This window comes from Hemitrygon akajei, chromosome 15 (assembly GCF_048418815.1).
Source record: "Hemitrygon akajei chromosome 15, sHemAka1.3, whole genome shotgun sequence".
NCBI classification, from domain to species: domain Eukaryota; kingdom Metazoa; phylum Chordata; class Chondrichthyes; order Myliobatiformes; family Dasyatidae; genus Hemitrygon; species Hemitrygon akajei.
The window spans coordinates 2,692,319-2,712,358 of NC_133138.1; the positions used below are offsets into that span (position 1 = coordinate 2,692,319).

Consider the following 20,040-nt stretch of genomic DNA (forward strand, 5'->3'; position numbering starts at 1 on the left):
AAGGGTGAGTAGTAAGCGAGGTGGAAGGGCGGGTAGTAAGCGAGGTGGAAGGGTGGGTAGTAAGCGAGTAGCAGGGCTGCCCCACTGCTGAGGAGCTGGAAGGGTGGGTAGTAAGCGAGGTGGAAGGGTGGGTAGTAAGCGAGGTGGAAGGGTGGGTGGTAAGCGAGGTGGAAGGGTGGGTAGTAAGCGAGTAGCAGGGCTGCCCCACTGCTGAGGAGCTGGAAGGGTGGGTAGTAAGCGAGGTGGAAGGGTGGGTGGTAAGCGAGGTGGAAGGGTGGGTAGTAAGCGAGTAGCAGGGCTGCCCCACTGCTGAGGAGCTGGAAGGGTGGGTAGTAAGTTTGCAGATGACACAAAGGTTGGTCGAGTTGTGGATAGTGTAAGAAGGTTATCGTGGTACTGGGCTGTGAAGTGGCAGATGGAATTCACTCCAGGAAATGTTAAGCGATTTACCGTGGAAGGTTGAATTTGAAGACAGAATACAGGATTAATAGCGGAATTCACAGCAGTATGGAGAAACAGAGGGATACTGGGGTCTTGCAGTCCACATTCATAGATCCCTAAAAGTTACTAGCAAAGCTGACAGACTGGCTAAGTGTGTTGGCCTTCATTGATTGGAAAGCAACACAGGCAGGGATGAAGGCAGAGCAGCAATGACTGGAATTTCTGGAAGCACAGGATAGACATTTCCCAAAGAGAAAGTATTCTAAAGGCAAAATGACATAACCATAGCCAACAAGAGAAGTCAAAGCCAACATAAAAGCCAAAGAGAGGACATATAATAGAGCAAAAATTACTGGCAAGTTAGTGAATTGGGAAGCTTTTAAAAACCAACAGATGGCAACTAAAAAAGTTATTAAGGTGGTAAAGATGGAATACACAAGTAAGCTAGCCAATAATACAAAAGAAGATACCAAAGAGGTAGATGAAGAGATTGTGGAGTAATTATCTTTCAAGAATCCTGAGATTCTGGAATGGTTCTGGAAGTTTGGAAAATTGCAAACATCGCCCACTCTTCAAGAAGGGAGAGAGGCAAAAGAAAGGAAACTCTCGGCCAGTTAATCTGACCTCAGAGGTTGAGAAGATGCTGCAGTCAATTGTTAAGGATGAGTCTCAGGGTACTTGGAGGCACAGGATAAAATAGGGCATAGTCAGCATGGTTTCCTCACGGGAAAATCTTGCCTGACAAATCTGTTGGAATTCCTTGAAGAAATAACAAGCAGGATAGACAAAGGAGAATTGGTTGATGTTGTGTACTTAGATTTTTAGAAGGCCTTTGACAAGGTGCCACACATGAAGCTGTAACAAGATATGAGCCCATATTACAGAAAAGATTCAGGCATGGATAAAACAGTGGCTGATTGGCAGGAGGCAATGAGTGGGAATGAAGGGAGCCGGTGACTAGTGGTGTTCCACAGGGGTCTGTGTTGGGACTGATTCTTTTTATGTTTCTGTTAATGATTTGGATGATGGAATTGATGGCTTTGTTGCAATGCTTCACATGATATGAAGGTAGGTGAAGGGAGAGATGGTTTTGAGGAAGTAGAAGCATACAGAAGGAATTAGACAGATGAGGAGAATGGGCAATGAAATGGCAGATGGAATACAGTGTCGGGAAGTCTATGGTCATGCACTTTGGTAGAAGAAATGAAAGAGTTGACTATTTTTTTAAATGGAGGTTAATTTGCAGGTTAAGCTGGTGGTGAGGAAGGCAAATGCAATGTTAGCATTTCATTTCAAGAGGACTAGAATATAATCAGAATCAGGTTTATTATCACCGGCATGTGGTGTGAAAAGTTTAAGCTTTTTTTTAAACACTGGTGAGGCCTCAAGGAGTATTGTGGGCAGTTTTGGGCCCCTTGTCTTAGAAAGAATGTATTGAAACTGGAGAGGGTTCAAAGGAGGTTCACAATTACAATTCCAGGATTGAATGGCTTGCATACAAAGAGCATTTAATAACTCTGGGACTGTATTCACTGGAATTCAGAAGAATGAGGGTGACCTCATTGAAACCTATCGAATGGTGAAAGGACTTGACAGAGTGGATGTGGAGAGGATGTTTCCTTTGGTCTAAGACCAGAGGACAGCCTCAGAATAGAGGGGCGTCCTTTAAGAACAGAGATGGAAAAGAATTTCTTCTGCCAGAGAGTGGTGAATCTGTGGAATTCATTGCCACAGGCAGCTGTGGAGGCCAAATTTTTATGAATATTTAAGGCAGATGCTAATAGATTCTTGATGGGTCCGGGCATGAAAGGATACAGAGAGAAGGCAGGAGACTGGGGCTGAGAGGAAAAATGGATCAGCCATGATGAAATGGTGGAGCAGACTTAGTGGGCCTAATGGCCTAATTCTGTTCCTATATCTTTTGGACTTAAGGTCTTATTAGTTGGCAAATTGAGTTCAAGAGATGAGATGTAATGTTGTAACTCAATAAAATCCTTGTTCTTGTCTTCAGATCCGGTCACTTCATTATAGGAAGTACGTGAAAGCTTTCAGGAGGGTGCAGAGGAGATTTACCTGCATGCCGTCTAGATTAGAGAGCTTGTCATGATAGATTGTGTGAGCTCAGGCTTTTCTCTTGGGAGTGAGGGAGGATGACAGGTGACTTGGCAGAGGTGTACAAGATGATAAGAGACACAGATTGAGAGGACAGCCAGAGACTTTTCCCAGGGTGAAAATGACTAATATGAAGGGACATAATTTTAAGGTGTTAGGAAGAAAGTATAGGGGGATGTCAGAGAGAGGACTTTAACACAGAGAGTGGTGGGTGTGTAGAACCCACCAAACCAGGGTTGGTGGCAGATAAATTGGGGACATTTAAGAGACTCTTAGAGACATGGATGATAAAAAAAAAATGGAGGGCTATGTTGGAGGGATGGGTTAGATTGATCTTAGAGTAGGTTCAAAGGTCAGTGGCATGGTAGTGTAAAGGTTAGCACAGTACCGTCAACCAGGGTTCAATTCCCGCTGTTGTCGGTAAGGAATCTGTATGTTATTCCTGTGACCATGTGTGTTTCCTCCACGTGCTCTGGTTTCCTCCCACAGTCCAACATCGTACCGGTTGGTGGGTTAATTGTTCATTGTAAATTGTTCCATGATCAGGCCAGGGTTAAACTGGGGGTTGTTGGGCTACAAGGCTCGAAGGGTTGGAAGGGTCTGTTCCACCGTGAATCTCAATAAATAGATAAATAAACAACATCAGAGGCCAACGAGCCTGTACTCTGTTGCAAAGTTCATTCATCTTTGTTCACCGACTTGCATGTTGCCAGAATGTGGGAGGAAACTGGAGCACTCGGGGGAAACTCCACGATTAGAGGAAGAACACAGACAGTACTGGATGTCGGGATGGAACTCGGGTCTCTGCCACGGAGGCAGTAGCACGATCCGCTGTTCCAATCTGCCACCCCGTGTTGTTCCTCTTTTTGTTCCCTCAGAAAGGCTGTAAAATCTATTTCTACTGTCTGGTATGGGGGTGGGGCTACTGCACAGGACTGAAAGAAGCTGCAGAGGGTTGTAAATGTAGTCGGCTCCATCTTGGGCACTGGCCTCAAAGTACCCGGAGACTCTTTAGGGAGTGGTGTGTCAGAAAGGCAGTGTCCACTATTAAGGACCCCAGCACCCAGGGCAAGCCCTTTTCTCACTGTTACCATCAGGGAGGAGATACAGAAGCCTGAAGGCGCACATTCAGCGATTCAGGAACAGCTTCTTCCCCTCTGCCAACCGATTCCTGAATGGACTTTGAAGCTTTGGACACTACTTCACTTTTTTAATATACAGTACATCTTTTCGTACATTTTTAAATACAGGTGCCCCCCCTTTACAAAGATAGAGTGTTCCCATGAAACCTTTCTTAAGATGAAATTGCATAAAGCAAAGAACCATTAATTAATATGGGAAAATTTTTTGTAAAATCGAAAATCCTCTTTGTCATGTGAAAACAGGTTAAAAGTGACGAAAAGCAAACATTCGTAAAGCGGGGAACACCTGTAATCTATTCAATATATGTAACTGATTTACTTGTTTATTTATTGTTATGTTTTATTTTATTTATTATATTTTTCTCTCTGCTAGATTATGTATTGCATTGAAGTGCTACTGCCAAGTTAACAAATTTCACATCGCATGCCGGTGATATTAGACCTGATTCTGATTCTATCTTTCGGGCCCTCTGCCCAACTGATAGCTCCCCTGGCCATGCCCAACCCTGCTTCGCCCAGAGAACCTCATTCAGAGTGGACAGAGGGTTTGGGATCAGCTCTCCTTACCACAACGGAGGTCAGGTCTTCACTCTCAAACCGGCTGATGGCGTGATCCAGAGACTTGTACATGGCCGCTGAGATGCGCTGAGTGATCAGCCTGTTGAGATCGATGGACCTCCCCAGGAGCTAAAACAAGAGAGTAATAGATCAATATCCCATCCCCTCACACACTCACTATCCCCCTTCAATCCCATCCCCTCACCCACCCTCCCTCCCCTCCACAAAAAGTCAATCCCATCCCCTCACACACTCACCATCCCCCTTCAATCCCATCCCCTCACACACCCTCCCTCCCCTCAACAAAAAGTCAATCCCATCCCCTCACCCACCCTCCCTCCCCTCCACAAAAAGTCAATCCCATCCCCTCACCCACCTTCCTCCCCTCCACAAAATGACAATCCCATCCCCTCACCCACCTTCCTCCCCTCCACAAAATGACAATCCCATCCCCTCATACACTCTCCCTCCCCTCCACAAAAAGTCAATCCCATCCCCTCATACACCCTTCCTCCCCTCCACAAAAATTCAATCCCATCCCCTCACACACTCTCTCCCCTCCACAAAAAGTCAATCCCATCCCCTCACACACTCTCTCCCCTCCACAAAAATTCAATCCCATCCCCTCATACACCCTTCGTCCCCTCCACAAAAATTCAATCCCATCCCCTCACACACTCACCCTCCCCTCCACAAAATGACAATCCCATCCCCTCATGCACTCTCCCTCCCCTCCACAAAAAGTCAATCCCATCCCCTCACACACTCTCTCCCCTCCACAAAATGTCAATCCCATCCCCTCACCCACTCCCCCTCACCCACTCTCCCTCCCCACCACAAAAAGTCAATCCCATCCCCACACGGGCACTGGTCAGTGACCATGCCAGCCCTCACCCTGCAGCTGTGCCCACACCCACGGGCAATGGTCAGTGACCATGCCAGCCCTCACCCTGCAGCTGTGCCCACACCCACGGGCAATGGTCAGTGACCATGCCAGCCCTCACCCTGCAGTTGTGCCCACACCCACGGGCAATGGTCAGTGACCATGCCAGCCCTCACCCTGCAGTTGTGCCCACATCCACGGGCACTGGTCAGTGACCATGCCAGTCCTCACCCTGCAGTTGTGCCCACATCCACGGGCACTGGTCAGTGACCATGCCAGCCCTCACCCTGCAGTTGTGCCCACATCCACGGGCACTGGTCAGTGACCAGGCCAGTCCTCACCCTGCAGTTGTGCCCACACCCACGGGCACTGGTCAGTGACCATGCCAGCCCTCACCCTGCAGTTGTGCCCACATCCACGGGCACTGGTCAGTGACCAGGCCAGTCCTCACCCTGCAGTTGTGCCCACACCCACGGGCACTGGTCAGTGACCATGCCAGCCCTCACCCTGCAGTTGTGCCCACATCCACGGGCACTGGTCAGTGACCATGCCAGCCCTCACCCTGCAGTTGTGCCCACATCCACGGGCACTGTTCAGTGACCATGCCAGCCCTCACCCTGCAGCTGTGCCCACACCCACAGGCACTGGTCAGTGACCATGCCAGCCCTCACCCTGCAGCTGTGCCCACACCCACGGGCACTGGTCAGTGACCAGGCCAGTCCTCACCCTGCAGTTGTGCCTACATCCACGGGCATTGGTCAGTGACCAGGCCAGTCCTCACCCTGCAGTTGTGCCCACATCCACGGGCACTGGTCAGTGACCATGCCAGCCCTCACCCTGCAGTTGTGCCCATATCCACGGGCACTGGCCAGTGACCAGGCCAGGCCAGTCCCAGCCTTGTAGCCATACCTGCACATGCCGTTGTTTCAGTAGCGTCTCGTAGCGATTGGAGGGAGGGTAAGGAATGATCACTCCGTAGTTTTTGCACTCGGCCCGGAATCGTTTGTCCAGCAGCACACTGGGAGAGCGAGGGGAAATTTAATCACAATGAGCCGTCCCCGTCACACTCAAAACCAGCTGGAGAGACGCAAGGTATGGGGGATAGCAAGGCCGAGAGGGAAGAGGATGGAGCGGATCTTATAGACAATAAGTAGCCATTCGGCCCTTCGAGCCAGCACCTCCATTCAATGTGATCATGACTGATCATCCACAATCAGTACCCCGTTCCTGCCTTCTCCCCATATCCCTTGACTCTGCTATCTTCAAGAGCTCATCTAACTTTTTCTTGAAAGCACCCGGAGAATTGGCCTCCACTGCCTTCTGAGGCAGAGCATTCCATAGATCCACAACTCTCTGGGTGAAAAAGTTTTTCCTCAACTCCGTTTTAAATGGCCTACCCCTTATTCTTAAACTGTGGCCTCTGGTTCTGGACTCCTCCAACATCTGGAACATGTTTCCTGCCTCTAGCGTGTCCAATCCCTTAATAATCTTATATGTTTCAATCAGATCCCCTGTCATCCTTCTAAGTTCCAGTGTATACAACCCCAGTTGCTCCAATCTTTAAACATATGACAGTCCTGCCATCCCGGGAATCAACCTCGTGAACCTACGCTGCACTCCATCAATAGCAAGTATGTCATTCCTCAAATTTGGAGACCAAAACTGCACACAATACTCCGTGTGGTCTCACCAGGGCCCTGTACAACTGCAGAAGGACCTCTTTGCTCCTATACTCAACTCCCCTTGTTATGAAGCTTTCTTCACTGCCTGCTGTACCTGTATGCTTACTTTCAGTGACTGATGAACAAGGACACCCAGATCTCATTGTACTTCCCCTTTTAATAACTTGACACCATTTAGATAGTAATCTGCCTTCCTGTTCTTGTCACCAAAGTGGATAACCTCACATTTATCCACATTAAACTGCATCTGCCATGCATCTGCCCACTCACCCAACCTGTCCAAGTCACCCTGCATTCTCATAACATCCTCCTCACATTTCACACTGCCACCCAGCTTTGTGTCATCTGAAAATTTACTAATGTTACTTTTAATCCTTTCATCTAAATCATTAATGTACATTGTAAATAGCTGCAGTCCCAACACCGAGCCATGCGGTACCCAACTAGTCACTGCCTGCCATTCTGAAAGGGACCTGTTAATCCCTACTCTTTGTTTCCCGTCCGCCAACCAATTTTCTATCCATGTCAATACCCTACCCCCAATACCATGTGCTTTAATTTTGCCCACTAATCTCCTATGTGGGACCTTATCAAAGGCTTTCTGAAAGTCCAGGTACACTACATCCACTGGCTCTCCCTTATCCATTTTCATAGTTACATCCTCAAAAAATTCCAGAAGATTAGTCAAGCATGATTTCCCCTCCGTAAATACATGCTGACTCGGACCGATCCTGTTTCTGATTTCCAAATGTGCCGTTATTTCATCTTTTATAATTGACTCCAGCATCTTCCCCACTACTGATGTCAGGCTAACTGGTCTATAATTCCGTTTTCTCTCTCCCTCCTTTCTTAAAAAGTGGGATAACATTAGCTACCCTCCAATCCTCAGGAACTGATCCTGAATCTATGGAACATTAGAAAATGATTACCAATGCATCCACGATTTCTAGAGCCACCTCCTTAAGTACCCTGGGATGCAGACCATCTGGCCCTAGGGATTTATCAGCCTTCAGTCCCATCAGTCTACCCAACACCATTTTCTGCCTGATGTGAATTTCCTTCAGTTTCTCCGTTACCTTAGGTCCTCTGGCCACAATTACATCTGGAAGATTGTTTGTGTCTTCCCTAGTGAAGACAGATCCAAAGTACCTGTTCAACTCGTCTGCCATTTCCTTATTCCCCATAATAAATTCACCTGTTTCTGCCTTCAAGGGCCCAACTTTGGTCTAACTAATTTTTTCCTCTTCACATACCTAAAGAAGCTTTTACTAACCTCCTTTATATTCTTGGCTAGCTTACCTTCGTACCTCATCTTTTCTCCCCGTATTGCCTTTTTAGTTATCTTCTATCGCTCTTTAAAAGTTTCCCAATCCTCTGGCTTCCCACTCATCTTTGCTATGTTATACTTCTCTTTTATTTTTATACTGTCCTTGACTTCCCTTGTCAGCCACAGTTACCCCCTACTCCCCTTAGAATCTTTCTTCCTCTTTGGAATGAACCGATCCTGCACCTTCTGAATTATTCCCAGAAATACCTGCCATTGTTGTTCCACTGTCATCCCTGCGAGGGTATCCTTCCAGTTAACTTTGGTTAGTTCCTCCCTCATGGCTCCATAGTCCCCTTTGTTCAACTGTAATATGACACTTCCAATTTTCCCTTCTCCCTCTCAAACTGCAGATTAAAGCTTATCATATTATGGTCACTACCTCCTAATGGCTCCTTTACCTCGAGTTCCCTTATCAAATCTGGTTCAATACACAACACTAGATCCAGAATTGCCTTCTCCCTGGTAGGCTCCAGTACAAGCTGCTCTAAGAATCCATCTTGCAGGCACGCCACAATCTCTCTTCCTTGGGGTCCAGTACCAACCTGATTTTCCCAGTCCACCTGCATGTTGAAATTCCCCATAACAACCGTAGCATTACCTTTGCCACACGCCAATTTTAACTCTTGGTTCAGCTTGCACCTTATATCTTCATGCATACAAAGCTGACCAGGGAAACAGGAGGGGCTAGTGTGGGGCAGTCCCTGACTCTCCCTCAAACCTAACCAAAGAGCGCTACTAGGGTCTAAAGGGGGTGGGAGCAGTGCAGGGGGAGGACAATGCAGGTCTGAACGGCCCCACACTGGACTGCCCAAATCAACATGAGGGGTGAGCCGAAGGGCCGAGAGAGTTAGTACAGTCAGTCACACTGTGGTGTGTTTCTGAGCTCGCGGAGAGGCCTGTGTGTCACACATCCCACAGTGTGTTTCTGGGGCTTGCGGAGAGGACCGTGTGTCACACACCCCACAGTGTGTTTCTGGGGCTTGCGGAGAGGACCGTGTGTCACACACCCCACAGTGTGTTTCTGGGGCTTGCGGAGAGGACCGTGTGTCACACACCCCACAGTGTGTTTCTGGGGCTTGCGGAGAGGACCGTGTGTCACACCCCACAGTGTGTTTCTGAGCTCGCGGAGAGGACCGTGTGTCACACATCCCACAGTGTGTTTCTGGGCTCACGGAGAGGACCGTGTGTCACACACACCACAGTGTGTTTCTCGGCTCACGGAGAGGACCGTGTGTCACACACACCACAGTGTGTTTCTGGGGCTCGCGGAGAGGACCGTGTGTCACACATCCCACAGTGTGTTTCTGGGGCTTGCGGAGAGGACCGTGTGTCACACACACCACAGTGTGTTTCTGGGGCTCGCGGAGAGGACCGTGTGTCACACATCCCACAGTGTGTTTCTGGGGCTTGCGGAGAGGACCGTGTGTCACACATCCCACAGTGTGTTTCTCGGCTCACGGAGAGGACCGTGTGTCACACACACCACAGTGTGTTTCTGGGGCTCGCGGAGAGGACCGTGTGTCACACATCCCACAGTGTGTTTCTGGGCTCACGGAGAGGACCGTGTGTCACACACACCACAGTGTGTTTCTCGGCTCACGGAGAGGACCATGTGTCACACACACCACAGTGTGTTTCTGGGGCTTGAGGAGAGGACTGTGTGTCACACACACCACAGTGTGTTTCTGGGGCTTGCGGAGAGGACCGTGTGTCACACACACCACAGTGTGTTTCTGGGGCTTGCGGAGAGGACCGTGTGTCACACACCCCACAGTGTGTTTCTGGGGCTTGCGGAGAGGACCGTGTGTCACACAGCCCACAGTGTGTTTCTGGGGCTTGCGGAGAGGACCGTGTGTCACACACCCCACAGTGTGTTTCTGGGGCTTGCGGAGAGGACCCTGTGTCACACACCCCACAGTGTGTTTCTGGGGCTTGCGGAGAGGACCGTGTGTCACACCCCACAGTGTGTTTCTGAGCTCGCGGAGAGGACCGTGTGTCACACACCCCACAGTGTGTTTCTGGGGCTTGCGGAGAGGACCGTGTGTCACACATCCCACAGTGTGTTTCTGGGGCTTGCGGAGAGGACCGTGTGTCACACACCCCACAGTGTGTTTCTGGGGCTTGCGGAGAGGACCGTGTGTCACACATCCCACAGTGTGTTTCTGGGGCTTGCGGAGAGGACCGTGTGTCACACACACCACAGTGTGTTTCTGAGCTCGCGGAGAGGACCGTGTGTCACACACCCCACAGTGTGTTTCTGGGGCTTGCGGAGAGGACCGTGTGTCACACACCACAGTGTGTTTCTGGGGCTTGCGGAGAGGACCGTGTGTCACACACACCACAGTGTGTTTCTGGGGCTTGCGGAGAGGACCGTGCGTCACACACACCACAGTGTGTTTCTGGGGCTTGCGGAGAGGACCGTGTGTCACACACCACAGTGTGTTTCTGGGGCTTGCGGAGAGGACCGTGTGTCACACACCACAGTGTGTTTCTGGGGCTTGCGGAAAGGACCGTGTGTCACACACACCACAGTGTGTTTCTGGGGCTTGCGGAGAGGACCGTGTGTCACACACACCACAGTGTGTTTCTGGGGCTTGCGGAGAGGACCGTGTGTCACACACACCACAGTGTGTTTCTGGGGCTTGCGGAGAGGACCGTGTGTCACACACCACAGTGTGTTTCTGGGGCTTGCGGAAAGGACCGTGTGTCACACACAACAGTGTGTTTCTGGGGCTTGCGGAGAGGACCGTGTGTCACACACCACAGTGTGTTTCTGGGGCTTGCGGAAAGGACCGTGTGTCACACACACCACAGTGTGTTTCTGGGGCTTGCGGAGAGGACCGTGTGTCACACACCACAGTGTGTTTCTGGGGCTTGCGGAAAGGACCGTGTGTCACACACAACAGTGTGTTTCTGGGGCTTGCGGAAAGGACCGTGTGTTTCTGGGGCTTGCGGAGAGGACCGTGTGTCACACACACCACAGTGTGTTTCTGGGGCTTGCGGAGAGGACCGTGTGTCACACACACCACAGTGTGTTTCTAGGGCTTGCGGAGAGGACCGTGTGTCACACACACCACAGTGTGTTTCTGAGCTCGCGGAGAGGACCGTGTGTCACACACCCCACAGTGTGTTTCTGGGGCTTGCGGAGAGGACCGTGTGTCACACACACCACAGTGTGTTTCTGGGGCTTGCGGAGAGGACCGTGTGTCACACACCACAGTGTGTTTCTGGGGCTTGCGGAGAGGACCGTGTGTCACACACACCACAGTGTGTTTCTGAGCTCGCGGAGAGGACCGTGTGTCACACACCCCACAGTGTGTTTCTGGGGCTTGCGGAGAGGACCGTGTGTCACACACCCCACAGTGTGTTTCTGGGGCTTGCGGAGAGGACCGTGTGTCACACACAACAGTGTGTTTCTGGGGCTTGCGGAGGAGGACCGTGTGTCACACACACCACAGTGTGTTTCTGAGCTCGCGGAGAGGACCGTGTGTCACACACACCACAGTGTGTTTCTGGGGCTTGCGGAGAGGACCGTGTGTCACACACACCACAGTGTGTTTCTGGGGCTTGCGGAGAGGACCGTGTGTCACACACACACACCACAGTGTGTTTCTGGGGCTTGCGGTGAGGACCGTGTGTCACACACCACAGTGTGTTTCTGGGGCTTGCGGAGAGGACTGTGTGTTTCTGGGGCTTGCGGAGAGGACCGTGTGTCACACACACCACAGTGTGTTTCTGGGGCTTGCGGAGAGGACCGTGTGTCACACACCACAGTGTGTTTCTGAGCTCGCGGAGAGGACCGTGTGTCACACACACCACAGTGTGTTTCTGGGGCTTGCGGAGAGGACCGTGTGTCACACATCCCACAGTGTGTTTCTGGGGCTTGCGGAGAGGACCGTGTGTCACACACCACAGTGTGTTTCTGGGGCTTGCGGAGAGGACCGTGTGTCACACACACCACAGTGTGTTTCTGGGCTCACGGAGAGGACCGTGTGTCACACACACCACAGTGTGTTTCTGGGGCTTGCGGAGAGGACCGTGTGTCACACACACCACAGTGTGTTTCTGGGCTCACGGAGAGGACCGTGTGTCACACACACCACAGTGTGTTTCTGGGGCTTGCGGAGAGGACCGTGTGTCACACACCACAGTGTGTTTCTGGGGCTTGCGGAGAGGACCGTGTGTCACACACACCACAGTGTGTTTCTCGGCTCACGGAGAGGACCGTGTGTTTCTGGGGCTTGTGGAGAGGACCGTGTGTCACACACACCACAGTGTGTTTCTGGGGCTTGCGGAGAGGACCGTGTGTCACACACACACCCCACAGTGTGTTTCTGGGGCTTGCGGAGAGGACCGTGTGTCACACACACCACAGTGTGTTTCTGGGCTCACGGAGAGGACCGTGTGTCACACACACCACAGTGTGTTTCTCGGCTCACGGAGAGGACCGTGTGTTTCTGGGGCTTGCGGAGAGGACCGTGTGTCACACCCCACAGTGTGTTTCTGGGGCTTGCGGAGAGGACCGTGTGTCACACACACCACAGTGTGTTTCTGGGGCTTGCGGAGAGGACCGTGTGTCACACACACCACAGTGTGTTTCTGGGGCTTGCGGAGAGGACCGTGTGTCACACACTCCACAGTGTGTTTCTGGGGCTTGCGGAGAGGACCGTGTGTCACACACACCACAGTGTGTTTCTGGGGCTTGCGGAGAGGTCCGTGTGTCACACACCACAGTGTGTTTCTGGGGCTCGCGGAGAGGACCGTGTGTCACACACACACCCCACAGTGTGTTTCTGGGGCTTGCGGAGAGGACTGTGTGTCACACACACCACAGTGTGTTTCTGGGGCTTGCGGAGAGGACCGTGTGTCACACACACCACAGTGTGTTTCTGGGGCTTGCGGAAAGGACCGTGTGTCACACACACCACAGTGTGTTTCTGGGGCTTGCGGAGAGGACCGTGTGTCACACACACCACAGTGTGTTTCTGAGCTCGCGGAGAGGACCGTGTGTCACACCCCACAGTGTGTTTCTGGGGCTTGCGGAGAGGACCGTGTGTCACACACACCACAGTGTGTTTCTGGGGCTTGCGGAGAGGACCGTGTGTCACACACCCCACAGTGTGTTTCTGGGGCTTGCGGAGAGGACCGTGTGTCACACACACCGCAGTGTGTTTCTGAGCTCGCGGAGAGGACCGTGTGTCACACACACCACAGTGTGTTTCTGGGGCTTGCGGAGAGGACCGTGTGTCACACACCACAGTGTGTTTCTGGGGCTTGCGGAGAGGACCGTGTGTCACACACACCACAGTGTGTTTCTGGGGCTTGCGGAGAGGACCGTGTGTCACACACACCACAGTGTGTTTCTGGGGCTTGCGGAGAGGACCGTGTGTCACACACACCACAGTGTGTTTCTGGGGCTTGCGGAGAGGACCGTGTGTCACACACACCACAGTGTGTTTCTGGGGCTTGCGGAGAGGACCGTGTGTCACACACACCACAGTGTGTTTCTGGGGCTTGCGGAGAGGTCCGTGTGTCACACACACCACAGTGTGTTTCTGGGGCTTGCGGAAAGGACCGTGTGTCACACACACCACAGTGTGTTTCTGGGGCTTGCGGAGAGGACCGTGTGTCACACACCACAGTGTGTTTCTGGGGCTTGCGGAGAGGACCGTGTGTCACACACACCACAGTGTGTTTCTGGGGCTTGCGGAGAGGACCGTGTGTCACACACCACAGTGTGTTTCTGGGGCTTGCGGAGAGGACCGTGTGTCACACACACCACAGTGTGTTTCTGGGGCTTGCGGAGAGGACCGTGTGTCACACACACCACAGTGTGTTTCTGGGGCTTGCGGAGAGGACCGTGTGTCACACACACCACAGTGTGTTTCTGGGGCTTGCGGAGAGGACCGTGTGGCACACACACCACAGTGTGTTTCTGGGGCTTGCGGAGAGGACCGTGTGTCACACACCACAGTGTGTTTCTGAGCTCGCGGAGAGGACCGTGTGTCACACACACCACAGTGTGTTTCTGGGGCTTGCGGAGAGGACCGTGTGTCACACACACAACAGTGTGTTTCTGGGGCTTGCGGAGAGGACCGTGTGTCACACACACAACAGTGTGTTTCTGGGGCTTGCGGAGAGGACCGTGTGTCACACACACCACAGTGTGTTTCTGGGGCTTGCGGAGAGGACCGTGTGTCACACACACCACAGTGTGTTTCTGAGCTCGCGGAGAGGACCGTGTGTCACACACCACAGTGTGTTTCTGGGCTCACGGAGAGGACCGTGTGTTTCTGGGGCTTGTGGAGAGGACCGTGTGTCACACACACACACCACAGTGTGTTTCTGGGGCTTGCGGAGAGGACCGTGTGTCACACACCACAGTGTGTTTCTGGGGCTTGCGGAGAGGACCGTGTGTCACACACCACAGTGTGTTTCTGGGCTCACGGAGAGGACCGTGTGTTTCTGGGGCTTGCGGAGAGGACCGTGTGTCACACACACCAGTGTGTTTCTGGGGCTTGCGGAGAGGACCGTGTGTTTCTGGGGCTTGCGGAGAGGACCGTGTGTCACACACACCGCAGTGTGTTTCTGGGGCTTGCGGAGAGGACCGTGTGTCACACCCCACAGTGTGTTTCTGGGGCTTGCGGAGAGGACCGTGTGTCACACACCACAGTGTGTTTCTGGGGCTTGCGGAGAGGACCGTGTGTCACACACACCACAGTGTGTTTCTGGGGCTTGCGGAGAGGACCGTGTGTCACACACAACAGTGTGTTTCTGGGGCTTGCGGAGAGGACCGTGTGTCACACACACCACAGTGTGTTTCTGGGGCTTGCGGAGAGGACCGTGTGTCACACACACCACAGTGTGTTTCTGGGGCTTGCGGAGAGGACCGTGTGTCACACACACCACAGTGTGTTTCTGGGGCTTGCGGAGAGGACCGTGTGTCACACACACCACAGTGTGTTTCTGGGGCTTGCGGAGAGGACCGTGTGTCACACACACACCCCACAGTGTGTTTCTGGGGCTTGCGGAGAGGACCGTGTGTCACACACACCACAGTGTGTTTCTGGGGCTTGCGGAGAGGACCGTGTGTCACACACACCACAGTGTGTTTCTGGGGCTTGCGGAGAGGACCGTGTGTCACACACACCACAGTGTGTTTCTGTGGCTTGCGGAGAGGACCGTGTGTCACACACCACAGTGTGTTTCTGGGGCTTGCGGAGAGGACCGTGTGTCACACACACCACAGTGTGTTTCTGGGGCTTGCGGATGGACCACAGTTCACACGCACCATTCTGGGCCTCGTGGGGGATCAGGGAGGCAACTGAGATGACAGAGGGTTAAAGGTACAGGAACAGAGGTCGGGGTTGAGTGGGGAGCACGAAACAGGGGTGGGGGTAGCACAGACACACAGGGCCACTGTACATGGACTGTAGTAGAAAGGATCCTCATCTGGTCCAACAGGGAGCAGAATCCCTCTGCAGTAACACACAAAATACTGCAGGAACTCCGCAGGTCAGAGAACTAGGGAGGGTGTCTAAACAATCAGTGTTCTGGGCTGACACCCAACATCAGGACTGGAAAGGGAGGGGGCAGAAGCTAGAGAAAGAAGCCAGGGGAAGGGAAGGACATCCCTCAGCAGCCTCTGGTTCTCCTCCTCCTCCCCTTTCTCCCACAGTCCACTCTCTCCTCCCATCAGATTCCTTCCTCTCCAGCCTTATCCAACTATCAACCCCCAGATTCTCACTTCATCCCCCTCCCCACCCACCCACCTTCCCCCTCACCTCTCAGCTTCTCAGTTCACCCTCCCGCCTCTACCCACTCACAGGAGTACGGCTCGGTGGACAGGGATTCGGTAATTGGGGTTGGTGTAGACAGGCAAAACCGTCAACAGGGGCACACTGGAGCCAGCGGACCGTTCCAGTGCTCCAAAGAGACGAAAGGCTGGGGGACTGACAGGAGGGCTAACCGAGTATCTTTGGGCCGAATTAAATCCGGTGGCGTTGCTTCATTTGAACATCAAATGCAGTCTCTCAGTTGTTGCTGAAGGAGTTGCAACATTTCTGAACAAGATGAGCAGTTCCCTACCTGCCTGCCATCGCCTTGTAGTAAGCAAAAATTTGATCTGCCAACTTGTAAACAAACTGATCGAAGCAAAGGTTCACCTAGAAGACAAATCAGCAGCGTTAAGCATGTGGGTGGGGAGTTCTCGCCTGACAGCCCCACCCAGGGAAGGCTCACATCTCCCCACAGCCCCACCCAGGGTCCTCTCACATCACCCCACAGTCCCACCCAGGGTCAGATCACATCTCCCCACAGTCCCACCCAGGGTCAGGTCACATCTCCCCACAGCCCCACCCAGGGTCAGATCACATCTCCCCACAGTCCCACCCAGGGTCAGGTCACATCTCCCCACAGCCCCACCCAGGGTCAGGTCACATCTCCCCACAGTCCCACCCAGGGTCATCTCACATCTCCCCACAGTCCCACCCAGGGTCAGATCACATCTCCCCACAGTCCCACCCAGGGTCAGGTCACATCTCCCCACAGCCCCACCCAGGGTCAGATCACATCTCCCCACAGTCCCACCCAGGGTCAGGTCACATCTCCCCACAGCCCCACCCAGGGTCAGATCACATCTCCCCACAGTCCCACCCAGGGTCAGGTCACATCTCCCCACAGCCCCACCCAGGGTCAGGTCACATCTCCCCACAGTCCCACCCAGGGTCAGATCACATCTCCCCACAGTCCCACCCAGGGTCCTCTCACTTCTCCCCACAGTCCCACCCAGGGTCAGATCACATCTCCCCACAGTCCCACCCAGGGTCAGGTCACATCTCCCCACAGCCCCACCCAGGGTCAGGTCACAGGGAATGTACTGACTTCTACACACTGCCCCCAGCATAGCCTCACACTGTTGTTTATTGACTAAAAGGAGGCACTTCACTCTACGTGTGGCAAATGAAGATGATCTTACAGACTCTTTTGTTTCTAACCCAGGGTGTCCCAGCCTGGGGAGGGGTCTGACCAAGGAAGGAGGGTGTGGTGCTGTGGAAGAGCCAGAGATTGGGACGTACGGTTTATCAGCAGTGTTCCCAACCTCCTGATAGCCTGCCATTTCCAGGCCAATTGGTAGAGTCGAGAGGGCTGGCCCGACCCTCACGCTGTCACCTCCGAGGAACAAATGTGGAGAGCTCACCTCGGCTTCAATCTCGTCGTAGAGAAACTGCTTCTTGAACTTGGTTAACGTGTAGTAGGCACTGTCGTTGTACAGGTCGAGTGGATAGAGCACGTATCTGAAACAATAACAGCCACAACATCAGAATCACTCTCACAACATCAGAATCCGAATCAGGTTTGGAACCATCCTGTGTTCGGAGTTTCATCAAAAGCTTTGGAGGAGAGACGTGCAGTGCCAGCTGGTTTTCAGCTCCAGGTCCCCGGTACACACTTACTCCATCATTGAGGGTTCCTTGGTCTCCAGGATGTGGTCAGTCAGAATCCACGGCATTGACATCTCAATGGGGAACTGGATGCGGCGGCCCATCGTCAATTCCAGGAAGAACTCACGGAACCAGAGCTGGGAAAGGTCACAGCATTGCTGGAGGGACTCTGACATCGGAACAGGAGAGACATTCCTCAGAGTGGCCACAGTCACCATAGCAAATATACCAACAGCACAGCAACTGTACATTATCACATCTTCCCCTTACACGTGTAGTGTCTCCACTGAATCCCCTCCCACAGCTCACAGACACTCGCCCCATCACTGACCCCCCCCACCCACTGAATCCCCTCCCACAGCTCACTGACACTCTCCCCCACCCACTGAATCCCCTCCCACAGCCCACAGACACTCTCCCCCCCACCCACTGAGTCCCCTCCCACAGCTCACAGACACTCTCCCCCCACCCACTGAGTCCCCTCCCACAGCCCACAGACACTCTCCCCCCACCCACTGAGTCCCCTCCCACAGCCCACAGACACTCTCCCCCACCCACTGAATCCCCTCCCACAGCCCACAGACACTCTCCCCCCACCCACTGAGTCCCCTCCCACAGCCCACAGACACTCTCCCCCACCCACTGAATCCCCTCCCACAGCCCACAGACACTCTCCCCCCACCCACTGTCCCCTCCCACAGCTCACAGACACTCTCCCCCCCACCCACTGAATCCCCTCCCACAGCTCACTGACACTCTCCCCCCCACTCACTGAGTCCCCTCCCACAGCTCACAGACACTCTCCCCCCCACCCACTGAGTCCCCTCCCACAGCCCACAGACACTCTCCCCCCACCCACTGAGTCCCCTCCCACAGCCCACAGACACTCTCCCCCACCCACTGAATCCCCTCCCACAGCCCACAGACACTCTCCCCACCACCCACTGAGTCCCCTCCCACAGCCCACAGACACTCTCCCCCACCCACTGAATCCCCTCCCACAGCTCACAGACACTCTCCCCCCCACCCACTGAATCCCCTCCCACAGCTCACAGACACTCTCCCCCCACTCACTGAATCCCCTCCCACAGCTCACAGACACTCTCCCCCACCCACTGAATCCCCTCCCACAGCCCACAGACACTCTCCCCCCACCCACTGAATCCCCTCCCACAGCCCACAGACACTCTCCCCCCACCCACTGAATCCCCTCCCACAGCTCACACTCTCCCCCCACCCCACTGAGTCCCCTCCCACAGCCCACAGACACTCTCCCCCCACCCACTGAATCCCCTCCCACAGCTCACAGACACTCTCCCCCCCACTCACTGAATCCCCTCCCACAGCTCACAGACACTCTCCCCCACCCACTGAATCCCCTCCCACAGCCCACAGACACTCTCCCCCCACCCACTGAATCCCCCTCCCACAGCCCACAGACACTCTCCCCCCCACCCACTGAATCCCCTCCCACAGCCCACAGACACTCTCCCCCACCCACTGAATCCCCTCCCACAGCTCACACTCTCCCCCCACCCACTGTCCCCTCCCACAGCCCACAGACACTCTCCCCCCACCCACTGAGTCCCCTCCCACAGCCCACAGACACTCTCCCCCCACCCACTGAATCCCCTCCCACAGCCCACAGACACTCTCCCCCCACCCACTGAATCCCCTCCCACAGCCCACAGACACTCTCCCCCACCCACTGAATCCCCTCCCACAGCTCACACTCTCCCCCCACCCACTGTCCCCTCCCACAGCCCACAGACACTCTCCCCCCACCCACTGAGTCCCCTCCCACAGCCCACAGACACTCTCCCCCCACCCACTGAGTCCCCTCCCACAGCCCACAGACACTCTCCCCCACCCACTGAATCCCCTCCCACAGCCCACAGACACTCTCCCCCCCACCCACTGAGTCCCCTCCCACAGCCCACAGACACTCTCCCCCACCCACTGAATCCCCTCCCACAGCTCACAGACACTCTCCCCCCACCCACTGAATCCCCTCCCACAGCCCACAGACACTCTCCCCCCACCCACTGAGTCCCCTCCCACAGCCCACAGACCACTCTCCCCCCACCCACTGAATCCCCTCCCACAGCCCACAGACACTCTCCCCCACCCACTGAATCCCCTCCCACAGCTCACACTCTCCCCCCACCCACTGAGTCCCCTCCCACAGCCCACAGACACTCTCCCCCCACCCACTGAATCCCCTCCCACAGCTCACAGACACTCCCCCCACCCACTGTCCCCTCCCACAGCTCACAGACACTCTCCCCCCACCCACTGAATCCCCTCCCACAGCTCACAGACACTCTCCCCCCACCCACTGAGTCCCCTCCCACAGCTCAGACACTCTCCCCCCACCCACTGAATCCCCTCCCACAGCCCACAGACACTCTCCCCCCACCCACTGAATCCCCTCCCACAGCCCACAGACACT

The 20,040-nt window shown here is 54.0% G+C and overlaps 1 protein-coding gene across 4 annotated transcripts in view; it reads right to left on the reverse strand.

Moving 5' to 3' along the window:
• Nucleotides 1-20,040, reverse strand: part of LOC140739100 (cytoplasmic FMR1-interacting protein 2) — a 156,129-nt gene that overhangs the window by 53,279 nt on the left and 82,810 nt on the right. For all 4 annotated transcript variants that reach the window (XM_073067057.1, XM_073067053.1, XM_073067054.1 and 1 more), the window contains exons 17-21: nt 17,601-17,757; nt 17,345-17,441; nt 16,234-16,310; nt 6,046-6,154; nt 4,263-4,382 (exon numbers count right to left, since the gene is read on the reverse strand). In XM_073067057.1, the coding sequence (XP_072923158.1) occupies nt 4,263-4,382; nt 6,046-6,154; nt 16,234-16,310; nt 17,345-17,441; nt 17,601-17,757 (560 nt within the window). The remainder of the gene's footprint in view (nt 1-4,262; nt 4,383-6,045; nt 6,155-16,233; nt 16,311-17,344; nt 17,442-17,600; nt 17,758-20,040) is intronic.